At 35.0% G+C, this 25,404-nt stretch overlaps 2 protein-coding genes across 2 annotated transcripts; one reads left to right on the top strand and one right to left on the bottom strand.

Annotated features, from left to right (window-relative positions):
* Window positions 1-3,548: 3,548 nt before the first annotated feature.
* LOC118282366 (ovochymase-1-like) lies at window positions 3,549-13,303 on the top strand. The gene is made up of 8 exons (XM_035603417.2): window positions 3,549-3,680; window positions 3,756-3,823; window positions 4,631-4,832; window positions 7,655-7,848; window positions 8,647-8,823; window positions 9,525-9,551; window positions 10,184-10,335; window positions 13,108-13,303. Exons 1-8 carry the CDS (start codon window positions 3,650-3,652, stop codon window positions 13,247-13,249), a joined length of 993 nt encoding a protein of 330 aa, XP_035459310.1. The 5' UTR covers window positions 3,549-3,649; the 3' UTR covers window positions 13,250-13,303.
* A 2,650-nt stretch (window positions 13,304-15,953) lies between these two features.
* Window positions 15,954-24,706, bottom strand: LOC118282371 (syntaxin-6). Its single transcript, XM_035603431.2, has 6 exons — window positions 24,518-24,706; window positions 20,691-20,860; window positions 20,334-20,428; window positions 19,481-19,794; window positions 19,267-19,361; window positions 15,954-18,977 (listed from the first exon to the last, which is right to left on the bottom strand). Exons 1-6 carry the CDS (start codon window positions 24,550-24,552, stop codon window positions 18,901-18,903), a joined length of 786 nt encoding a protein of 261 aa, XP_035459324.1. The 5' UTR covers window positions 24,553-24,706; the 3' UTR covers window positions 15,954-18,900.
* Between the last annotated feature and the right edge of the window lie 698 nt (window positions 24,707-25,404).

The raw sequence follows: 25,404 nt of genomic DNA, 5'->3' as shown, positions 1-25,404 counted from the left end.
TCTATTGGCGTAAGTAACGAGCCAGGGATCTGACTGACTCCTAGATGATATTGTAGTAAAGCATAGTACCAGGTCAAGGTTACCGGGTCTAGGCAATATTATGAAAGTGACAGGATATGAGATACCGAATTGAAACGCCCGTAAAAGTTACATAAACTCTCTCATCAACTAAACGAGATCTGACAACTTTGCAAACGGCTGAATAACATGTTTCATGTTTCACTGAAATTATCGTTCAGTCGACTTAGATAGATACTTTTTAAACTAAATAAATAACTATTTATTTTAATTAATATAGGCCCAAAAATAGATAACATTTGATTCGATAATAATTAATTGATTTTGTTTGTTGTGACTAGGAACCTGCCACAAGATACGTGAAATTATTGTAACAACACAACTCATTGAACACTCATTGAAATTAAATTAAAATATAAACACAAAATTTAAAAAGACGGTAAATTTAGCTCAATTTGTACATTCTAAGATTATTTAGACACCATTCACAAATAGTGAAGGAAAACATCGTGAGGAAACTTGGGCTTACAAGTAATTTCTGATTATAAGTTTGAAATCGCCAACCCGCATTGAGCAACCTTCTCCGTGCGAGAAAAGGCCAATGGTCAGTAGTGGCCACATGATCTAAAAAAAATTTGAGGTACATACATACTAATAAAATAAATTAAAATGAAAAACTCCTAAACGATTTCGATACGTAAGACATAAATAGGTACCAGTAATGCGCTGAAAATATCTAAGATATCTAGACTTCGAGCTTATGACCTAATCGCTATGGTACTGAAAGTGTAAGTATAAACTTCAATTAATCATATAATTATAATATATATACGAATATTTAAGTACTCCTACTTAAACGCCAAATGCTGCTCGAAACGCTATTCATGTTTTTAATAGAAATGGTTTCAGAAGATAATATACAAAGCAAAAAACAGCATGTATTTTAATTTTATAAAATACCGATTCATCGAAATAATAAAAAAAAGTTAATCCTTGTTGCAATGTCGGATGAAAAATTCTCATTATCCTTTACCTTTGACGGGATTATTGAGGATAAAAAACATACTATCGCTTGTTTCCATGATTTGCTTCTGTAGCATTAATGTATTTTCTGGTACGGAAAAATAAGTCTTTTTAACATTAAAAGTAATTTTCAAAAGCTTTTAATTCGCTTTGAAACCTGTCCAGTAAGATAAAGCACAAAACTATGAGCCGTGATCAACAAACAATTATATTATGTCGTGTTAAAAATCACTTATTTCTTAAATCAGTAACATTTAATTGAAGGATTCATATTTCAGGCGGTATCGTAATTTTAGTAAAAAAGAGTATGAAAAGGTTAAGTAAACCTAATTACTTATTAATTTCTCAATTCTTCATCAGGTGTGCGGTTCTTTTCGACATATCCCTCAAAAAAAAAAAATATAATGACGTGGGTCAACATTTCTTTTAACGAAAAGTTTAGTTTGTTTTCGCGGTTGGTATTGACCGAGGTTATCTGATACTATATTAATTTTGTACACACATTAATCGGAATAGATCACAAGAGAGTGATTTCATTTTATTGGTCGCTAATAATTGCCGAAAATAAACATAAACGGATTTCCTACAGTCATGAAATGTTGTGTTGTGAAATTTTAATTGTTAATATAAAGGTGAATGCAAATATTCCGTTATCTGAGCCTGTAGCTGTACTTATATCCAAGCTAAAACTAGTCCAAGGCCTCGAATCGCTCACAATTATACCTATTCTTCATAATCTTAAAACATTAAGTTAGCATGCCATAATGAATAGGTATTGTTAAGAGGCATTAATAAAAAAGAGCTAACTGTGGCCGTTTTGCATCCATTCATAAATACACTGCATGCTTTATTCCCGTCTATATCACAAAACACATGTAAAGGCCGGCGCAGACTAACATGTGTTGATTGTATATAACTTCACTTAAATAAAATAAGAGGAAAGTACTAAATAAGCTATATTTAGTACTGAGTAATTGCCTAAATTATACTTTCTTTAAAGATTTTGTAATGATCTTGCTCACACAAGAATCAACTATATACTTCAGTTCATCAATTCGCCAAAAACTGTATCATTTAAAATAAAAACTGACAGAAAAACAACATTCTATATACATGCATCGGCACGGCAGTAAAGTTATGATTCAGTTTGTTTCAGATTAACAGGCCTCGAGCGACGCTCATATTAAAATGAGTTTTTAATCCTCTGCCAGACACAAAAAGCTTGGTTTTGTTTTTAAACTCGAAAAATACTTAAAAATATTTTACTATTACAAGTACGTACGATGATATTGATTGATGTTTGTAAGTTTTACTTATACTTATACGTATTATATGTATGTACATTATTCATGTCAAATTATTGTCAGGGTAAATAAAAATATGTTTTCCCTCCTTTATTACTTGTTAACGATTATATTAATTTCTTTCGACAAATAAAAGATTAAAGGGCAGATGTTTTACGTTCCTTAAGTCATTTACCTAATCTATGAACATTAGTATAAATAATAGAGTAGATGACTAATTTTTAATTGAGTGTCCGTGTCGTAGATCATTTTAAAAATTAGATACGTATTTTTATTTTCTTACGGAAACAAATATCGCGTGACGTCATTTCTAGGAACGTTTTTACGTAGTAATGACGTATTTGCTCCCACTTCTAAACTTTGATTCGTTTTATCTAAATACTAGCTTTCCGCCCGCGGCTTCGCCCACGTGTAATTCCCCGCATTTTCCCGCAGATACGGGATAAACTGAGCCGGGGGCTCAGTTTATCCCGTTTCCCCCCCTTGGGGGTTGACATTTCAAAAATCCCTTCTTAGTGCTCACTTATGTTACTAAAGGAACCTCTGTTCAAAATATATGTTCAAACTATACCGAGCGGTTTCGGCTGTGCGTTAATAAATCAGTCACCCAATCGCACCCCCTAAATCACGATTGGAGGGTAGTTTGAAAAAACTTATAATGTCAAACATATTTACTTGCCTATGTACGTGTTCATGCCAAGTTTCAAGTTTATAAACCCAAGGAATAAGATTTTTCATAGAAACGTTTTTACCCCTTTTCCCCCCTTGGGGGTTGAATTTCAAAAATCCTTTCTTAGTGCTCCCCTACATATCCCAAGGAACCTACATTCCAAATTTCAGCTGTCTACGACCAGTAGTTTCGACTGTGCGTTGTCTGTCAGTCAGTCAGTCACTCAGTAACGGAAGAGTTTTATATATATAGATTGTTATGTTAGGTATATGAAACAAAACAAAAAATACGAGTCTAATATTTTTTCGTTACCTAACTGACGGACCAATTAGATTTTTAATTTTCATACCCCGTCATCATCCCTATTACTCAACAAATAGTAAATGCTTGAGGAAATACAGCCAAAATGGCACTTTTTCAGCTCTCACTGAACACTCTCTAAGTAATAAAACCTTATTTTTAACGAACGCATTATTATCACATTTCGTATTAAATTCAGAGCAGGTTTGTGATGAATTCGTCGCACACCATTATCTTTTATTTTGATGGCAAATTTAACAACCGTACCGCCATTTTAATTAAGCCTAGCCAATTTTTATTTCACTATAATTTTAATTTTCATGTCCTCTGTAACATGATTAGATTAAAAGTATTGTTTTTGATAGGTAGTTTGAAAGTTTTTATATTTATTTAAAATAATTTGTTGTTCGTTTCCTAGTTTAATTGTGTTGTTGTTTTAGGTGCTTGTTTTCTACAGTGTAAGGGGAGAGAACCATTCAAGCCTGCACACGGATCTCTTCCCTTTGTAGTAAGTTTATCTCGCTATGCTAAGTGAATCAAAGAATTATAATATTTTTTTTATCCATTATATCCATTGATAGTATGTACCTATTGGTTAAAAGTATTATATGAAAATGTACACCGATGAAAACGATATTGCTTATAGTCTATTTCGTTTATACCTAGAACCAAAAAATGATTATACTTTTTTGATTTAAAACCACATCTCATAATGTTTGTACTTTTGAATAGGAAACAATTTGAAGGAATAAGAACTATTGAAAAGAAAATTTCTTCTCCTATTCTTTTAAATAGGAAAAGAAATACCATTCTTGTTTATTTACACATTTCTGTAGGTATTGTTAATAGAATTATTGAAGCGTTTTGCAATCTATTCTATACGTTTTTTTGCAATCTTAGAGCAAATTAGTCTAAGCCTATTTAATCAAATTGAGTGAGGCTCCTCCACTATAACTCAAGCAGACTGTATTTTTTACATAATTTCGATATGATAATATAAGATTTTTCAGAAAATCCGTCCACCGTAAATCTCCGGTACACCGTACACGTGTGTTAATGAATCGCCGGAACGTACTATTTTATAACATAATGTTTAAAATTTTTATAAAGTTAAAATGTGTATAATCAGTAAGAACTAGTAGGAATATAATAATAGCATCTCTGAAATAGACACTTGTCACAATTATGGCAAATAATTTTATTTCGTCTGAAGTAATGATTAAGCTTTATACCTAACCAAGTATGGGTTCAAGCTAGAAACGACGAAAGGATGCAGTCATGTAGTCTATACTTTAAAGTCAACTTCTATGTACAGGTTTATTTTCCATCACGCTACCGAGGCCTATGCGTTGGCACTCTGGTGTCCAGAGTGACTGTGATAACAGCCGCCGTGTGCGTGACCAGTCCGAACGCTAATGTCAAGGATACCAGACCCATCAATGTCGTCACTGGAGCTACGTACAGGCATCCACGCCGTGGCATTCGAGTGCAGGTCACTAAGATACTCGTACCAAACCGTAAGTTCCAACTCCACCAAATAACAAGATTTAGGCCCCGGCCACACTACGGCGTAATCGCGGCGGTTTTAACTGCGTAAGGCACCACGTAACATTTGATTCAATGCCATTATTAACCACACTAGAAGTGTCACCACAGCGGTTCTCAACAACGTAATTTTGTGAAACAAAAAACTAAATACACTGGAGATTTTATTCCACGCTCATCTTTTTACAATAAACTGTAAAAGGCTGCAATAGAGCGGAACCTCGAAACTAAAATCAATCATCATTATTATTATTATATTTCTCTTACTTTATACTTTTCTTACTTTTCTCCTGATGGGTATAACCTGGGTGTCTTCAAGGCCCGAGTGAATAGGTTGCTTATGACGTGCTCCACCGTAGGCCGCATCATCACTTACCATCAGGTGAGATAGGGGCCAAACGTCGACCCATTAAATGTAAAAAAAAAAAAAATAGTTTCTATTTCAAATGTTTTCATATATCCACAGCACGTGGCCCGACTATTTATCACATTTAATCTACAGCTACAAATAACATGTATTTGGTTGAATAAATACCAACCTACTTGAATAAAAGCAGCAAACAATAATATTTATTAATTAATTTAAACTATGGAAAACCAACAGCTGCAAAATTTGATTAAAGGATGTGGTATAATGTGACAAAAAGCCAATTATCATTGGTTTTCACAAATAGCAGAAGAAAATAAAAAAACACGCCAAACGAACTATACACTATTAAAGTTACTAATATTAGTTACGATAATTAAACTATAGGCAACCCATAACGCTGCACAAATTATTACATCAGGGACTGTAAGTACAGGTAAATTGAAAAACTGACGATTCAGCTGCCTGCATGCTACGGCGAGTTTTGTATTAAACGGATTAAAAGAAAACTCTTCACAGAGTTTATTAAAACCATCGCTTGCCCGCACAATATACGAATTACTTGTATACTTGGTAGAAGAAGAAGGTATTGATATCGGAGCGCTGAATCTAAATGATTTACGGGGAACATTAAAGTGAAGTCCTTGCAATATGTTAGGGTAGTCAATGTCGCCAGATAGTATATTTTTTATAAATGAAAGGTGCGCCTATTTTTAAAATCTTAATTTAAATGCTAAACAAGTACTGAGGAGCATGAATGAAAAGACTGACTGTAACGATTCGTTGATGAAGTTAAAAAGATAAGTAAGATTCATAACAATTGGCATTCCATAGTAGGTATCTGCCTACCCACACGAGAAACAGGCGTGAAGTTATGTATGAATGTATGTACAAATAAATATTTAAAGATAACAGCAATTATCCTAAAATGATAGCTTTCAAAATATTTTACGTACATGAAATGAAATAATCAAATTATTAATCAAATTACATTAGTAGGTATACGTGCTCCATTTGGCTGAAGCACGCATCAATTGTAAAACAGATAATATTTTCACAAATGTAAAGGCACTTGAGCATTTCGTTCCATCCGTGGTAATGAAAAGCTTTCAACGAAGCACGCTTAATTAATTAAATAGCACCGGTACCACAGTACGAACTGACCATTCACTTCTCTATATTACAATTGCTAACAAAATATGTACGGTACTTTGGTATTCTGTTCATTAAACGTCATAAAATATTTTGTGGAAAATTTAATTTACAGAGTTGTTTCAAACTATATCTTGTAAAGAATTTCTTGCGTTCAACGTCGACGGAGATAAGCTCGTGAACGAAGATATTTGTTTTTAATAAAAATGTTACTTAACTAAAGACGCTACGGCACCTAGGTAAACATGCCTGGAATTTTAAAAGCAAAAGACTTTTAGGTTTCTTTTGGTTGAGGTTTACGCTTCTAATTAATTAGCTAAAAATATAATATTTTACTAGTGCTGGATTAAAGCGTAGGTGTCAATAGGTAGGTATAATTATTTTACTAAGTAACTAAAATTTCACGAAAAAAGAATTCTCTAAATATTTAGCAAATGCACTATCAACAATTTCTCAATGAAATAAACAAGTATTACTTTCCAAATTCTTCAACCGGTAACTAGCACAGTAATGTATCTATATATGGAAATGTCAGCTTTAACCCCAAGATTAGACAGTCTGCTAATGCAAAAATCAATGCGACTCCATAAAAATGAATGTATTTACCTGCCTCAAGTCTATTTACTACGTACCAGATTCACCGACGTTCTATAGAGGAAGAGCGCGGGTAAATCTGGAAAGCGGTCCTATTATAAATGCAAAAGTTTATTCCGTGGCCTTTTCACCACAAAGCGTTGGATCAATGTTTTACATTGAAACAGATTATGGTCTGGGGATTTTTAAAGCTAAGCGTGTTTTCTCTTTCATAGAATACAAGGTCTTCCAGTGAGCACTAGTCGACCAAACATTAATCAATTTTGTTATTTTTACCTACCTATGGATAGACCGTATATTATCTACTTAGGACTAAATAGAACCGTAATTAGTGGTTCGTGGTTAGGGACCAGGCGATGTTCTGTTGACCGCTCATTATCTATGTAGTGTGTGGAACGAAGCGCCCTAATTAAGCTCACTACATTCGCTAACGTTACTTTTTTTATTACTTAGTCTGGAGAAATACTTAGGAGTTAATATGATAGTTTAACAGTAACAAAAATTGCGGAATTGCAGTAATGACTAGTTACAATTAGTTACAGCGTAGGTATTGATGCAACATAATAGTAGTTTTCTAATAATGCCACTACTACATATTATTATGTATTTATTTTAAATACAATGTACACATAGTAATATTTATAATAGTAATATTTTTCACGATGTTAAACTTGTCCACAGTTTTAAAATACGCTTCAAATAACAGGGGTTATTTGATGTCAAAATCGGCAGCATTGCTGCTTCTTAAGCGAAAAGTTCCTGACGTGCTAACGGAAATACCATTGAGGCCCCTTGACATAGATTATAAGGGCGAAGAGGTGTTGAGTCTGCAGGAAGAATGTCTCATGCCCGGTTGGCATTTCTTCTATAAGGGGGTATTGTATGATATCTATTTTCGTAAAGACTATAAATGTATCACCTTGTTTATCATTGGAAGTTTGCGATTGAGGAATCATTTTTGTTCGATGAGGTATACATATATGTACTTAATCTGTTTAATAAAATGTATAGGTACTAACGAGTAAATTTGTTGAAAAATAATGATTCAACTTGATGCACAAATACCGTCCACAAAAGAAAAACTTTAGCGAAGCTTATATCAAACATTTTAACAAACAACTTCCCCATACCAACTGGATGCACATGTTTTAATTTAACATTTGCTGCGCACATGTGTCGTTTCTTTTTATTTTATCAGCAAAGAGAAGGACAAAGCATGTACTGAGCCCTCATTGTTAGGGAGATCCTGTGTCACTGCTAACTGTTTAAAATTTGTTTAAAGCTTTTAACAAAAGTTACGAACGTGTGGAGTCGGAAGTTCGAATCATGTCAAGTTGCGCCTTTGTGCCCGCTACAGAGAGCCGTGCACTGTTATAAAAGCAGCTTTAACTTTTTGCTGCAAACGTTCTAACTTCCCACGTATAACTTTATGCATTCAGAATGAAAATAAAGTCGCTTAAAATGTCACAATGTTATGAAATGTATTTTTCAGTAACTGTTTTCTACGGCATTCTATCTCTCTCAAATAGGATTAAACAGTGTAACTCTAGCTGAAACTAAAACTGTAATACGTATAAATTTTTAACTAGCTACTAACTAACTACCATCATGATTCAAATAAAATAACTGACAAAGAGCAATTTTTCAAATAACTAACATATTTCCCATTTTAGGATAAAATCTACCCTGTCCACAAATTTCTTCTGCAAAGAAACATGCGGGTTCAATTCGTGAACATAGTGAAGAAGACATTGTGGTGTGAAGCATTGACCATAAAATTCCAGAAAGCTCTGAGTAACTTGGGATTCGTGGGTATGTTCGACAAAAGCGCCTGTATCTGCGTAAGAGATGTAAGAAAGTATTTTGTTGTTTTCTTTTCTATACACATTTTGCAGGTGCGAATTCCCTACATTTATTCTATTCTAGTATATAAAGCTGAAAAGTTTATTTGAACGTGCTTATCTCCAGAGCTTAGATCCCAATTGAATAATTATCGTTATCGTTTTTTGGTATTGGATAGCACATTGTATTGTGATAGAAAACAGGCATGACGTCATGTAAATAGGTAAGTTCATTGTAATTAGGTAAAAAATATATAAAATAAGCTTCCAGTAGGTCACAAATTGTAAATATGCATAATTATGTTATGTGTAAATATGCTATATATAGCGATGGCAGGCATCACTAATAAAAATAATAAACATAAGATTTAAATTAGATTTACTTTTTTAATATTTCAATATGTGATAATCCAGTATTAGAAAGAAATAAAGAAGATTTTTAAACTAATCTTAATCACGTTTCATGATGGAAAAAGTACGTTTATGTAGATAGATACATATTTGGCGAAAGTTATTTTTCCTGGATTGGATCAACAAACTTGTAATAGGTTAATCACGTGTAGTAAATAAACTTCAAATAACGATAAAAAATTTCTCAAACCGTGAGAAATGGGTGATGAATTTAAATTTTAAGTAAATATACCTATGTCGTTCTCGAGTGAATGTACTCGAGAATCTATTTAAAAACGTACTTATATTTTATCTTTCAGCCTGACCGAGTAGCGCAGCCATGTCATGTGAGTGACATTTGTTTATAAATATTGTATATAGTATAATATATAGTTACATAGATGTGTGCCGGTAGGTCGTATAGTGGCGACGTAGTAGAATACTTTTACCACCACCCCTACTCTTCCACACGGGTATCATGAGTCGGCCGTCATAGACACCGGGCATCTAATCCTTTTAAACTGCGATCTCCAATTCGCTTGCCAAATGTGGAAATTATGCCAAACCTCTATTTTGTAAAGAAGGTCCATTCAGCAGTGGACTCTCGCGGGCTTTTGGTGATGCATGATGATAATTGACAAAGACGTGTAACATATTATTGTTATTTTCAACAATAAATAAGTAGACAGTAAGGACGTACTAGACCTGGGTCGTAGTCGAATTAGAAGGAACCTTTTGTGATGAACATGCATCGTCTGATGCCTGTAGATTAGGTACTTAATCTACACAACACCAGGCGAAGCCGCCGGAAGACAGTAGATAATAATAATAAGTTTTGTTATCAACAAACAGCATAATAATAAACTTATTAAGTAAACTGGTCCTCTGATCCTACAAATAGCAAACCAATATCAGAAATAGATAACGGAACGACCTAATTGTAACTTCGCAAGATAGAATGACGTTTTCTTGTGTTCAGGGTATGTACGGCGCACCTCTTGTCTGTCGGGGTAGAGGGGTAGGCATGATGATGGCTCCAGATGCCCAGTGGACCAACTGCACAGGCTTCAGTAGCGTTATCCACCTCTTCTCAAGTAATTACCTCAAGGAATTTATGGATTGCGTTAGCAGGTAAGACATTATTCTATAACTGCGCCGTATTTATGAACAAAACTTATCTATGCTTGGTCAAACATCAAAGGTGATGTTTATCAAAGCTGATTTTATTGCATAATTCCGAGGTCGTGTAGTAGTCCTATGCGGTAGTATGCATATTACATAAATAGATACACAGATTGCTATGTATCTTTGTCGTCTTATAGTAATCAGATACTTAGTTTAAAATCTCACCAAGTATCTTGTATAAATCTCTCCAAAGAGAATGATCTAAATGAGTAACTATTAGGACGATTGGGAAGTTTAAATTGTATTTTTTCTGGTATTGGGCGATGTGGTATAGAAGAAACAAAGTCTATTAGTGAAATAAATAAAAATCTTTTCAGGAAGTTGTCATTTGACGATGTTATTCATATTGGAGCTGCAAAATCAGGCTAATGGGGTACTTCAATATCAAAATTGAATGTTACATTGTTTATGTAACAATTTGCTAATAGTGTTTGTTTCGAAGCACGAACGTGATCGCATTGAATTAAAAGACAATGCCTGTTAAAATAATAATAGCAATACTAACGAATGCCAATTTGAAGCTTTTATTTGCGCAGGTGAAACCAGAAACGAATAACGAAATATTTTATTCATCTGAGTCACGTTTTTCAATCTGTGAGGGGAATGAATAAAACCGTGCCGGTGTGTACTACATGTGTACCTAGGTACCTATAGGAACAGGGTGGCGAGTTCGAACTGCAGTCTGACCAGTACCGACAGACTGTACAAATATACGCTTGGCTTATTCACACCTTTATTTCGTGCAGTGGACGCATAAACGTGTTTCTGGTTTTACAGTTGGAAGTCATAGGTTGCTATTTTTCAATCTCCCATACACAAATTTCCTACAATAGAATAATTCGTCAATGGTCACCTAAAATGCCTACGTCACGTTGTAACGTGGCTCTGACTGACTGACTAGTTGTTGCAGAGACTATTCAAAGTCAGACTGATTTGTACAATAGATATTGAAGTGATTTGTTCACATGAAATGTATAAATGTTTTAATATTATAAATAGTAGTGTGGTCGCTGTCCTGAATTGTCCTTTACGAAACCTAATATCTATTGTTAGTTGCATGCATTGCATAATATACCTATTATTTCATTGTGCATCTCGACCGTAGGAACATTCACTATGCTGTCGAGTCGACCCGGCTAATTTTTGTTATTTTTTATTATTCGTCATCTCGACCGAGTACAAAATGTACATTTGAGTAGAAAATGTTTAAAGCATATCATGGAAAGATTTATTTTGTTAGGCCGATTAAAATGCGTGCTGTGCTAACACAAAGATCGTAGATGTTTCATTACAATCACCCTTTAGTTTTGTAAAATGTAGTATTTTAATCATGACCTTACATATAACCTGATTAGTTAAAATAGTTTTGTCTCTCTCTCACAACTTGGAATTTTTATCGGTGGAAAGAAATGAACCTAATGATCAACTGAGCAATGCCTGATTAAAAAACATCTTTTTATCTGTCCTTAATTCTAATTTTAAGTTATTATATATTATATAATATACCCATAGAAGAACAAAAATTTAATTGAAAACGAAACACTTTTGTCAATCACTGTACAATAATGCCTCATATTTTCAATGTCGGTCGAGTTGACGAATACAATACTTACAAATAGCAATACAAAAAAATAGCTTCATCAACTCGACCACGTGGTTCGGCCGAGATGCACAATAAAAAATAAATTAATGTTTAAATTTCCCGACTCGACCTCGCTGACGAGTTTATTGCGGCCGAGTTGACGAATAAGTCTCTTAGTCATTTTGCATCTGCAATATGACTGAGATCATTTAACGTGAGATTCCAACAATATGGTATAGATTTTTTTTTTTTTTTTTTAAAGGGTGGAAAATCATCCAATGACTTCTCCCGCCTTGGGCGAGGCGAGAGGGAGTGTCAGACTCTTACTGACTAAAAACCACCCCGTTCCTATTCCTGCCCGTCGAGCCGGAGCCCCGGTAAACCCGCTAGGTAGTCCGCAGCTCCGGATTAGGCATCAGCCCTACTGGGCCCCATCTGTGGTGGTCTGATGGCTCTTTGAGGCGCGCGCAGAACGCGACGCGCCGCACGCACGGGTCTGGTTCTGGTCGGGCGGCGAGCTACCCTTGCTCACCGTCCGCAGACCCGCACTTACGGTGGCCGGAGATCGTTGCGCGATCCCCGACGCCCGGAGTGTCTCTCGCGACGGCTGGGGCGTGAGGAAGTTCGTTCCCTCACGCGCCCCGCCTCCTCCTTAGCTAGCATGACTGCTTCGCAGAAGGAGGAGACGGCATCCCAGTCCCCCTCGCTCCGCACCATGGCTTGTATCAGTGCCGGGCGCGAGAGGGCGCCGTCGCCGACCACATCACTGAGGACACGGCGGTGCTCAGCCCACGCAGGGCAGACCGCAAGCGTATGTTCCACCGTGTCCTCCGGGCGGTCTTCGCAGTGATGACACCCGGGCGTTTCCTCCCGCCCAATCAGAAACAGGAACCTACCGAAGCTTCCATGTCCGGTAAGCACCTGCGTCAGGCGGTAGGTGAGGACGCCGTGGCGCCTCTCTAGCCACTCCTCAAAGAGGGGACTTACCGCTGCAATGACAGCGAGCCCAATATGGTATAGATTGGGGTGTAGGTTTGGATAAAGTTAAGTTAATTTCAGAATAGTCACAAATAAATACTGATATAATTTGTAACGAATTAATGATTAAATTAAAATTTTATTTATGTCCATTCAAGACTATTTGAGATAGAAGAAAAGCCAAACTGGGTGACAATGAAAAAGCAATTATACGAGGACTTCAAAGATAACACATACGATTACGTACCGGAGATATATGACAAAATCACCAGCTCCAGCGCATCTACAGACGAGCTCTGAATAATATAAACCATATTATATTCATAGATAAATTAAGTAACGGATGCGTAAATACATGTTTGTAATTAAATAAACTGATGGTTTTGATTTCACATTTCCTAAAAGTGGCATAATAAGTACGTTATTTCACCAAAGTCGGTAGACGTGTTCAAAGAATTGTATGTATCTTGCAATAAAAAAAACTGCCATGTGCTAGTCAGACGCGCGCATGAAGTATTCGTTACCATTCGTCCACTTAGTCGTTCGAGCAATGAATTGTTGTATTAAAGCCTCATATTTTATTTAGTATTTTTTGTTGTTATAGCGGAAAGAAATATAAACCAAAAGGGATTTTGATTTTGTTACATCTGCGTTTGGCCGCTATAAACTGAATAATAATAATAATAAATTATATAGTGAAGTCTAAGCGTTCAAGAAAAAGTCCCATTATTATAAGCTGTTATTTGTGTAACATGTTGCTAAAGAGAACCCATATTTAACTGGCACTGTCGAAAAGTAATAACTTTTCATGTAGGTAGATAGCAGTCTGTTACTAACCTATCCACTATCCCTCTTTCTTTCACGCCTCATTATACGCACGAAATACTACAGGCTTAGCTTCGTAGTGCGTAGCTCGTAACGCAGAGTTCACAGCGCGTAGCAGCATTTTCCCGCTATTATTCTCGTAGATACGACAGTGCATACTGTGGAATCAACTTGCGAGTCAGTCGCACGGAAAGAATTCAGTAACTCACTTAAATATTTTGCTATTCGTAAAATAGGTTTTGATATAAATGCTACTGGTATTCAATGTTCTCACTTTTCTATCATATAGTAGTTTTTAGTAACATAATGGTCAGACAAAGAGTATTGAGAAAGGTGTACTTAGTTTGTGACTCTTTCCATTTAGTCGACTCGGCGAATGAGTTTGTTCGAACTTACCTACGAGATAATTAGCGAGAAAAAATTACTACGCACTACGACCTATACCTTCGGACTAAGCGCTACGAACTACGCACTGCCTGATACTGGCTACGAGCTACGGACTACGCGAAAATTGGACCTACATGAGATTTGATAACTTTTAAGACACCGTGAACTTATACATGGACTCGTCTTAGCAACATTTTACTTTAAAATGTGTTTTTGTTATTCATTTATTTATTTTAAAAGTACAGTGGTTAGATTACTGTGTAGTTATCTGTGTGCAGTCCCTGCGGACTAGGTGCTTTCCCTGAAATATACCTAATTCCAAACTCCACTCTTATATAAATTACGAGACCACGCCGAATGGAAGATAATTCTTTATTTTTTAAATGACCATAAATAAATTCAAAAAGTCAAGAAAGGAAATGTACCGCTAATAAAAATAAATAAATAGTTGTAAAAGACATTCGAAATTTCGAGCATCAAGACGTAAAGGTAAATTAGCAACGTTCTCCAAACTATAACTAACCCTGACAGGCAGAACCATCTTTTACCATATAAAGTTAAACACTACAACATATTGGGTAGTACCTAGTTAGTAGCTTTCGCCCCACGAACCACATTTCAAGAAGCTAGTTACACTCTGCATTCATAGATGGCGCTGTATCTTATAAACTTTTAACAGGCGCCCTCTTTACAGCTAGACCTACCTCTGATAGATCGAAATTAAACCAATGCTTTAATTGCTTTGTATTTCAATTAGACTTAGATTTCAGAACTTTAACTTAACTGTATTTATGATAGATAGAGATTTATGTAGATAAATGGTCACATAGGACTATATATTTTTATGAGCGAAATCTGATCTTGACAGCTGATCGGAACCGATCTTCGTATGGCAACAGACAGGGGATAACTGAGACCTTGAAACTACTTGGGGTTCTCACCGACTTGGTAAAGGGTGCTATCGTCAATATCACGCCATTTTACCAAAAAACCAGTACTACTTGAAAGACATTGGTACCTATTGCTAAATGTTTTTTTTTTTACAAATGAAAATAAAATTCAGATATCATTTGCATTACGAAAGGGGTTGGCACTTGGAGACACAGCAACTCGACTCGTAGCCGTGAGTTCTTTTAACCCTGTACAAATCTTGTACTTTTATTTTGTACCTACTGTTTGCTTTTGCAAGAAGTTGAGTATATTGTATCAGGTATCCAGATACAGTTATCGCAATTTTATGCTACCGGTTATGCGGTAGTACCTTATAGTAAGTAATATGACACGACAAGCGTCAATCATATGAGTGATCTCATATGATTTAAATGAAACGAACTACAAACGAACGCACGAATAACACTTACTTGTAGTGGGTAGTATAAGTCTCCTTTTAATCCCCGAGAAGTTATGCAGAGGTGTAAAATTGTACATTTTGAGGGTGCTTTTCCACCAGAAATGTGCTACGTAACTGTGATACGAAGATGCGCCGCCGCAAAGTTGCTGTGCGGGGAAGATGTGCAACTCGAATATGCGATGTATCGATAGTAGGGTAGCCATCCATAGCACACATCTTTCGATATGAAAACAGGTTAGCTAAGTCCATTTGCACCCACAGTGCTAAGCTATGTATACCAAGGAATATAATTGGTGGAAGCAAAACGCATACGCAACGTAGCATAGCACATCTCTGGTGGAAAAGCACCCTCCAACTAAGTTACGTTATGAGTCCCATTTATTATGTATGTATTATATTACAAGAGAATTAGTATAGTATAAGAAATAAAAACCCAAGAGATACAAATATTCATCTTTATAATTATAATAAACATAAATAACTATAATTATATAATTAAACTAGACGGTACATAGGAAGCAATATTAACACAAAATACAATAATTATTACAACAATATCGACATTACAGCTGTCTATGAACATAATATATTATATACGTATCAGGCGATACATTGTCTTGTTCGTATAGGCCGAGAAGCCAGTACTACAAATTACCCAATAAATATTTTAGATATTCACAGACTTCTGTAACACACTAAATACTTACATTGCAACAATACTCTAATTACACAAAGGAATCTATGAAATAAACAATAATAGTAGGGCCCATAATAGATTTACTCGAGCGTCGAATCGACCGAACTTTAAAATTGTTACGCGTAACTTTTGTTCTAGTGGTCGAGCGTGTCAGATATTGATAATATACATGCTACATGCGTCTCCGATACCTTACCCTTAATGGGCAGATTTTTTAAATTCATTTCCTTTATCATGCTATCGACCTCTCTCCCCTTAATCTCACAAAACTGACTCGATTTATTTAGATTTTTTTAATCCCCCCATCTAATCAGCTCGGTATATTGTGGGTAAATTCAACATGGCACTAGGTATAACCCATATATGTTAATCTGACGCACTCGAATAACTACCGAAATCCCTTCATGGGCTCCCCTACCATAATGATGTAGGAAAATAATGTTCTTAAATATAAACAAATGAATATTTCTGTTACTAAACGTAGATACGACTCTAATCATCTCTAATATAATATGATAATCTATTGCCTTGTGTGTAATAGCCGTGTATAAATATAATAGGTATAAAACCATATAGGTATTTATCAAACCATACATGTTCCCATCTTTCTATGTATTCACCCATACTTTACAAGATTTCAAGAAGGCAGTGAAAGTTGCTTCAAACCTTAATCATTATATTATTGGAGTGTATTGTACTTATTAATCAATCAGTAATCTTGTATTCCACATCTCATTACATATTTCCTGCTGGTTTGATAAAATACGTGTGACATAATTATTATAATATTATTGCAAAATTATTACTCACTGTTCTTACCAATCTACATAAAAATATGACGCTGTCTATAATTCTATATAATTCATTTGGTTATTGCTATTTATTGTATAATATATAATAAAATATATAATATATGCGCTCAGCTAAAAGTAACAATCAGTAAAGAGCTGGATCCATCCTAACTACTATCCAATGTAATAAAATATAATCTTTAAATGTTTTCTTCCACTTGTGTTATCATAGGTACATTTTTGGAGTCACTTGGTTTCAATATTAGAATTGTATCAGAAATGTTATACTTAGTAAATACAACCATTTAATCTATAAAATTGCATCTATCCTAAATTACCTATTAAAGTGAGACTGCGAGGCATGTGCTGTGATTACGTAGCCCCAGGCTGAAGCACGCAAGCCATGCGACCAACACTAAAAGGCTTGCAACAATATTCTCAAGGCGATCACTGGCACCAAACCTAAATCGATGCGTAAGGCATGTATATATTCGGGACATGACTTCTCTTCACATGCTAATACTCAGGCTGCACCAAAGCGGAGATGAAATCACCAATAAAATTTCGTTATTCACATCACATCATTTTCTTATTTCATTTCATCTCCTCTACCCTCATTGTCAGTGGCGTTATTTGGCAAAATAATAGCGGAGATGGGTCTCAGCGAGATACTGGTCCCGCTAGTCCCACTCCTTGTCACACAACGATCAATAATAAAATAACACGTACAACTTTACATCCCCGCTTTAGTAAGTCCGGCCAAAACATGTACCACTTCAAAATAACTTTCAAATATACCTTCCGACGTTTGTTTGGGTTTCCCTTGCCCATTAAACTCTTACGAGGTAGTAGTTATCATAGTATCTATGCTAATCTTTGGAATTCTATCTGATTAATAAATATAGGGTTCGTATCAGTTCGTAAATAACCCTTATTGTCCAAATAACCATGAGAATTTTAGACCTGAGTTTGCCTATACTAATCTTAGCTTAATAAAGACTCACTACGCTACTAAAATTAGTCGGAGAGCTAATTTAGTAGTTGGACAAACGATCTGCTGCTGGTCTCCTGTTCAACAATGGCACTATGTCACACAAAACAATCGTGGTTACTGTAGGAAACTTGTCCAGCCGTGGACGACACTAGCGACTATAATAGCGAGGGAAACAACAACGAGGCTTCTAACAACACTAATAACATGAATTAAAAATATAAATTTAGTAAGCCGTATCACACTAGTTACAGTTATAACTAACATCTAACTTAATGCTCACCAAACCAGGGCTTTTTTTTAATCTACATATACTGCTAGACGTTGTCTAGCACAATCTTTCTTAAGCTAAGCAATGTTTCTGCTGTTACCTTATACAATAATAAAACTATTCACGCGACATTTGAGAATATAAAAATCCTATTACCTTATAAAAGGTGCAAACAGGAGTGCTGCTGAAAATGTATGCTGATACATTAAAAATATCTAAATGTTAAAAAATCCCTTTCCTATCTGTGAACGTGAGAATCTTATATTAGCATCGTCATAAATGTAGTACATCAAATACCTACCACACGTTGTAATGTCTTAATTTTTTCAATCTACCTATATATGTATAATTTTCTATTTGGCTTCTTTCAGATAAGACAGGGATATTAAACATATTCTAAACATCAAAATTCAACGGAAGACGGTGTCCAAGCAACACATTCAAACATTTAACTAGCTAGCTAACATAATATAAATAAGACTTAAATGAACAATTCAGTTACAATTCTAATTGATAATATCTACAAAGTGATAGTACAGACAGATTATAGATAGTATGACGTTATCATATAATTATATATCACTTAGCTACAAACATGATTTAACATTTATTGAAACAAAATCTATTTGAAACTTGCTTCAAATTATAACAAATAATATTAATATTATCATTAGAAGGCCTACCAGGATTAATATCGCCAGCCACTGGCGTCGATCTGAAATAAATAAATAAACAACATTACTTAACATTATACCTAGAACAATCTAACGAGACTAATGTATTTGTAACCGCAAGCCACATTCGATGTATCTGAGTCTTATTACACAATTATTTCTGCGATTTAAATATAGAGCTAACATTTAATTTCTTGTAATAAAACACTTAGAAAAGCCACATGTGGACGCCATTGGTCTCGTAGGTGTATGTAGAACTTGAATATCGCGCTATACAACGATCCACATTTAAACATATAGACACACAAGAAATATTTGTTGAAAACTCACCGTTATTCATATGGAGCACCTTAGCGACTTTCTTTAACGTCGAATCTAGTTTAGAATCAGCATTTTCAAGTTCTGTATTCAAATCGTCAAGCATCCTGTAAAAAGAAATACGTAGTTAAGTACACTCCCAACTTGTGGTAATTAAATGTTCTATTAATTTTTGAACCACCATGTTGAATCAATATTATGTATGTACGTAGGTAAAGGTACTTACACTGCTTGCTCGTCCAATTCGATGCCAATCTGTTTAGAAACAGTTTTCAATGACCCGACAGAGTGGCTGATCACTTGCAGCTGGTCATTTTGGCTCGTCAGCATCTTCTCTTGCATGGACATGATATCACTGTCATAGTCGAACCGATTAGGACTGTCGGTCTGGTTGGCAAGTTTCGAGTATTTCGTATATTTAGGCGTAGCTGTCCAAACATTACTCATGTTGTGCACTGGACTTTCGTCGCCCAGCAATGGCTCTCGAGCCGTTCCATCGTTGTCTCGATTTCTGTTCAGGCTCATTTTACTTTTCATCACCTTAAACAAGAACATTGTTAGTACTAAGTACACGATTGTCGTTACAATAAGACGAATGATTAGATACTGAGTGTTTCGCAGTTCAGTCCAAATACTGTGTGGTATTTATTTTACAGCCACTTAATGTACAGTTTTCGATAGCCATTAGTAATAGCTTATCACGGTGAAAAATGTCGAGGTGGCCCAGAGGTATAAGACGCCCGCTTCTCATGCACGGGAGTGCGGATTCGAAACCTATCAACGGCAACTATCACTGTGACTATTTTGTACGTTTTATATACTTTGTAATGCTATTTACCACTGACAAACGGTGAAGGAAAACATCACATTTTTAATACTAAGTCTGAAATCGCCAACCCGCATTGAGCAAACGTGGTGATTAATGCTCAAACCTTGTCCGTACGAGATGAGGTCTTTGGTCAACAGGGGCCACTTATAGGCTGTTGATATCACACAGTTAACAAGTTAAAATTATTAGTAACCTATCGTCATAAGATATTAAAATCAAATAAACTTCATACAGGTACTACAACACTTACCTTCACTTCTTGCTTCGTAGCTTCTATAAAACTCCGTCTTTCCGAAATTTCTTTATTGTCAATTTTGAATTTTGATGAATTTTTTTCTACGATACGTGGAAAGTTTGTTCAGGAAATTATTTTTGTGATAAGATTTTTTGCTTACCGGCAATGAGCAAGCGTGGTGATTAATGCTCAAAACTTCTACGGGCGAGAAGAGGCGTTTGGTCAGCAGTGGCTACTTATAGGTTATTGATGTTGTGTGTGATAAGATTTTTACAACATGTGTGGTCATAAAACATTAACTATGTAATTAGATTTCAAAATAATGAGAATGTGTTTATTAATATTAATTATGATATTAATTAAAAAGGATATTGATAGTATCTTCTAAGTCCTCTAAGTCCCATTCAATACTACGGAGAGCGTTCCTCAACTCCGTTGAAGTCCATTCCACTTCAGGACTATTGGGTATAGTGGGCGCCTTCGAAATCTCCTGCCACCTGAGGTATAGGCCGCGTGTTTTGTTCAATGCTTTGAACACCTCACTGGGAAATAAAAAAGTAGGTAGTTAAACAGTTTTTTTTTTCGCAAAAAGCATTACACAGAGAGGAGTGGAAGGAGGGTAGGGAGGTCTTTGCCCTGCAGTAGGACTATCACGGCTGAAATCTAAATCTAAAGCTAGTTAAACAAAGCCACCTGCAGAGCTGAAACTACTCTTTTAAACTCTTTAAATTAAATGAGGAAATATTTGATCTAAGTGCACCAATGTCTCAAAAACTGTGTCGCAAAGTCATAGTCAAATAATTTATTCCAATTAACCATAAATAGACCAGGTAATTTTGAAATGTCCACAAATAAAGAAATAATAACATGTTCGCAATAAAAGTACATGTTATTTTGTTTAAACACTCCGGTGTGGTATTTTATTTAATAATAATCCTAGCCACTGTGTTGAAAATTTTTTGCGTGTCTTTGTTTTTTTTACATGAGAACCTTTTCCTAGCAATAAAAAAGCTTTTCTCGAGATTTGCGCTTAGCAACATATTTTGTGAATAATTTTTATAATATATAGAAAATTATTGAAAACAAACAATTATAAGTAGGTACATTAATAAGTGAAAAAAAAAACGGAACTAGAAATAACCTAGGTACTCATATATTTCCCAGAATGTATGGTTTAGCGTCAGAGATGCGGCGACACGTTAAAAGTTTAAACGCGGGCTTTTAAAGGTTAATAACACATACAACCACTTGTGTTCTTTTCCATCAGAGATGTGCTATGTAGATATGCTATGAAAATGTTAAGCTGTGAAACCACACCAGAATTGAGGTTGACCGGCCAACTCAATATACGTCGATCGGTTATTTTTGTTTCTTCTAACTGTGTTTGTACTTTAATCAACCACGCTCTGCTAACATGATGATTTTAAGAGGTGGATGACGAATAAAACTGTTAAGAATACGGAAAATAATAAAATAGCTAGGTATATTGAGCTAACCTTTTACACATACAACAGCTTTGCCGCCAAAAACAGAAAAGAGAGAAAAAAATGTTGCCATCCTAACAATAACAATAATTTAAAAAAAAACTTGACATTATAAAAGGTTGCGTTCTTAATTACCAACAAATACCAATATCGTTAGTTTCATTTTTACAATACCGAATTTAGCTTTCTCTTTCTTTAACAGCCAGTGACAATCCACTGCTGGACTATGATAAGAGGACTTTGTCATAGTTTCCACACTGACTAATGGATTACAGATTAAAATATTCAGTTTTATCAGATAGTGCTACGCAAGAGCGCATTCAATATTTGACATAATTATTATGTGTAGGTACTAATGTTTTTTAATGCATATAAGCAGTTCGACCAAAGGTGCTCCGGAGCAAACTCCCACAAAATTATAAAAAAGAATGTATGGCATTTTAAACAATGACTGAATAATGCTTTTTCTACAATTGTTGTAAATATTTAACACACAAGGGGCTGTCCTTTAATCACGTGGTCTTTTCAGCGTTTTTTTACCCCCTTGCCCATAGCATTAACTGCCGAAAGAAAGCTGTTGAAGGCAAATCCTCCGCTATGATGCGCCGACACCAGCGTCTAACGGGGCGATTAACGTTTTAAAATACCTAAGGTTAACATTTTAGGTAGTAAAACGTTAAAAATCTTGCGTGGCGTTTGACGAAAAAGTATATATACGTGACATATTATGTTTATTAAACCCCGTCCCCCTTGTGATGTTACGTCAAACACCCTCCTCCTAACAACGCCTCGCGTAATTAATGTCATTGTTTGTATTTATATTTTTTTATCATGGGTGCATTGGAGTGGTTAACTACCAGAATAGTTAACCACTCCAGTGCTCCCAAGGAGAAACCTAGTAGTCCTTAAATCAGCTTTTAGGATAATTGCGAAACGAATAGGAATGGTAATACCTAAATATATTTTTGCCCTCACTATATGATTCTTATAGAAATTAACTTAATTATTATAATTAAAACCTAAAGGAACAAGTCCTGCCTATCATTACTAGGTTTCAAACATCTTTTTCGTTCACATATTGTGTATCGTTATTATTATCTTCCATAGCGAGCTGTAGGGGCCCAACGAGCCAATGAGGATATGCAAATTGCTCCACTGGGTCCGGATGTGATGCACAGTTGTTTATTTGTTAACCCACGGTTGGAGCATAGATTGCAACGAGACACAGTATACCAGCATAAAGTATATATCTACCAATATTGTAAAGCTTAAGACTTATGTTTATTTGCTTGAAAAAACCAATATTTGGAACTGCTGGTTGGGATTAAATTTCTTTGTGTTGAATAGTTCTTTTATCGAGGAAAGCTATAAACTATAAAACATCATCCTATGATCAATAGGATCCAAGCAAGCAGCAGGTGTAGCTAGTCAACCAACATAATTGCTAGGTACTTAGGATTTGAACATTAATACAAAAACTATAGAAATACCTACATATATTTCTTAGGCATTATGACATACATTGAAATGTGAAATACCACAAGACATTAGACATTGAACAGCAGGTAACAACAAGTTGTTCTGAGAATCTAGACACCTGTATGATTGATACTGAAATATTAATATTGAAGCCTTTGCTCAGAACTGGCTTGGACATCAAAGTAAGACATTGTCTGCCCCATATGAGCTTGTAGTCTATGAATATTTAATGCATTCAAGCCACTTGTATTGATTACTCTACTTTCTGTGAGTTGAGGGGTGACATGTCACCTAGATATACAACCTTGCATGTCAAACCTATTTAAATAAATAATTAGATCCTAAAAACTCAATTTATGATGACATCCAGATAGTTATATAAAAATGATAACATATTATTATTGAAATATCCAATGAGATTCAATGGACAAAAATATTTTTAAAATGTTATCTATAATATAAAAATAAGTCGAATTTTCCTTCCTGACGCTATAACTCCAGAATGCACAAACCGATTTTCACGGTTTGGCATTCGTTGGAAAGGTCTTAGGCTCTGTAAGGTTTATAGCAAAGAAAATTCAGGAAAATTTTCAAGAGAAAAGCAGGAAAACAGGGATAATCATTGGTGGCGAAACGGAGTTCGCTGGGTTTCACTTATAAAAAAAAAAATTATAAGTGATAACTAACATTTATTTTGTATGTCAAATAGAATTTAACGAGTTTTTAATTTGTATGTTATTTTTTAATAATACCACATGCCAGTGGTATTATTCATTGCTTAAAATACCATACCACTATGCCTGATATAATAATAGCACATAATGGTATATAATTATACCACAATATAATAACACAATTTTGTGGTATTATATTCAGCATTTTTTACAATTGAACTAAACAAAATCTGAAATACTAGAAATTGTTTTAAATGCCACAACATAAAAAAAAAATGTTCTTGCAATATTCATAATATTTTTTTAGCTTAAGTATCTACCTAAACAAATTAAAAATACAATACATTTTTTATTAGTTTAAAATCTAAATGAGGCTTTACGATTAAAAATATTATTTAAAATGCAATACAGTATGTCAAGTTTATGAAAATTTAGTTTTAGGTAATACCATAAAACTGAGCAGAAAGCACACTATTTCCACAAGTGCAATTATCAATGTAATACAGTGGTTAGGAGAAGTACTGCAATCGCCAAGCTATGAAAACATGTTTTTGCCACTTACTCTTTGACGACGTAAAATGGATCTTCTAAAGTCATGTCAAACAAGAATAACAACGTTCAAGCACGAGCTGATTCATGTGACGGACAAACTACGCACGGAAACTTGCAAATAAAATTCACACAAACAGATAAACACACAGGTGTATCCAGACGATCCTTCGCCTATCCCACAAAATATCGACAACATGATACGTACCTACTCTGTATATAAGTCGCTCGATGAACAGTATTCTCCGTCCCTTGCTAACTTATGTAAAACAGGTTCAGTTCGAGCTGCGTAACAAGTCAATGTTGCAATGCGCAATCGCACCACGGTCCACGTTAGCGGTGGAGACGGCTAGATGCGACATCACCTCCTCACTCCCTCAATATTATCACAGTGCCCACGCACTTTCCTCCTCTTTTTCCACCCAAAACACCCTAATTTCCCAACCCACGATAGCACCCTCTTATTTATTTACGTCAAACGTCACTCTGGCACCTTTTGTCAGTGACAATGTCAGATATCCACGTTTAGTAATTACGAAGCTAGTCTTATTTAAGACGTAGAACTATAAATAATATAATATGCCAATCTAATACATCACTATGTATGTCTGGCACTATGTCGTTAACCAATTTTATTTCCTATAAAAAAATCCCACGAACAACACATCCGAACCTGAATCGCATAATATTAAGTCGACCTTATAAAATTATCTTCGATTTCGCAGATAAAAACTATTCTAAGCTTTTATCGAGTCTATTCTAACTATCTAAATCTATTTATTATAACCGAGTCCATATAAGCGCCTACTACAGGCTGTTCTGTGCCTAGGTACATGTTTAGTGTAATTTAAATATCTATCTATACTAATATTATAAAGCTGAAGAGTTTGTTTGTTTGTT

The sequence above is a fragment of the Spodoptera frugiperda genome, chromosome 25 (genome assembly GCF_023101765.2).
Source record: "Spodoptera frugiperda isolate SF20-4 chromosome 25, AGI-APGP_CSIRO_Sfru_2.0, whole genome shotgun sequence".
Classification (NCBI taxonomy): Eukaryota; Metazoa; Arthropoda; class Insecta; order Lepidoptera; family Noctuidae; genus Spodoptera; species Spodoptera frugiperda.
The sequence above is the reverse complement of the archived record's forward strand: the minus strand, read 5'-3'. Positions and strand labels throughout refer to the sequence as shown.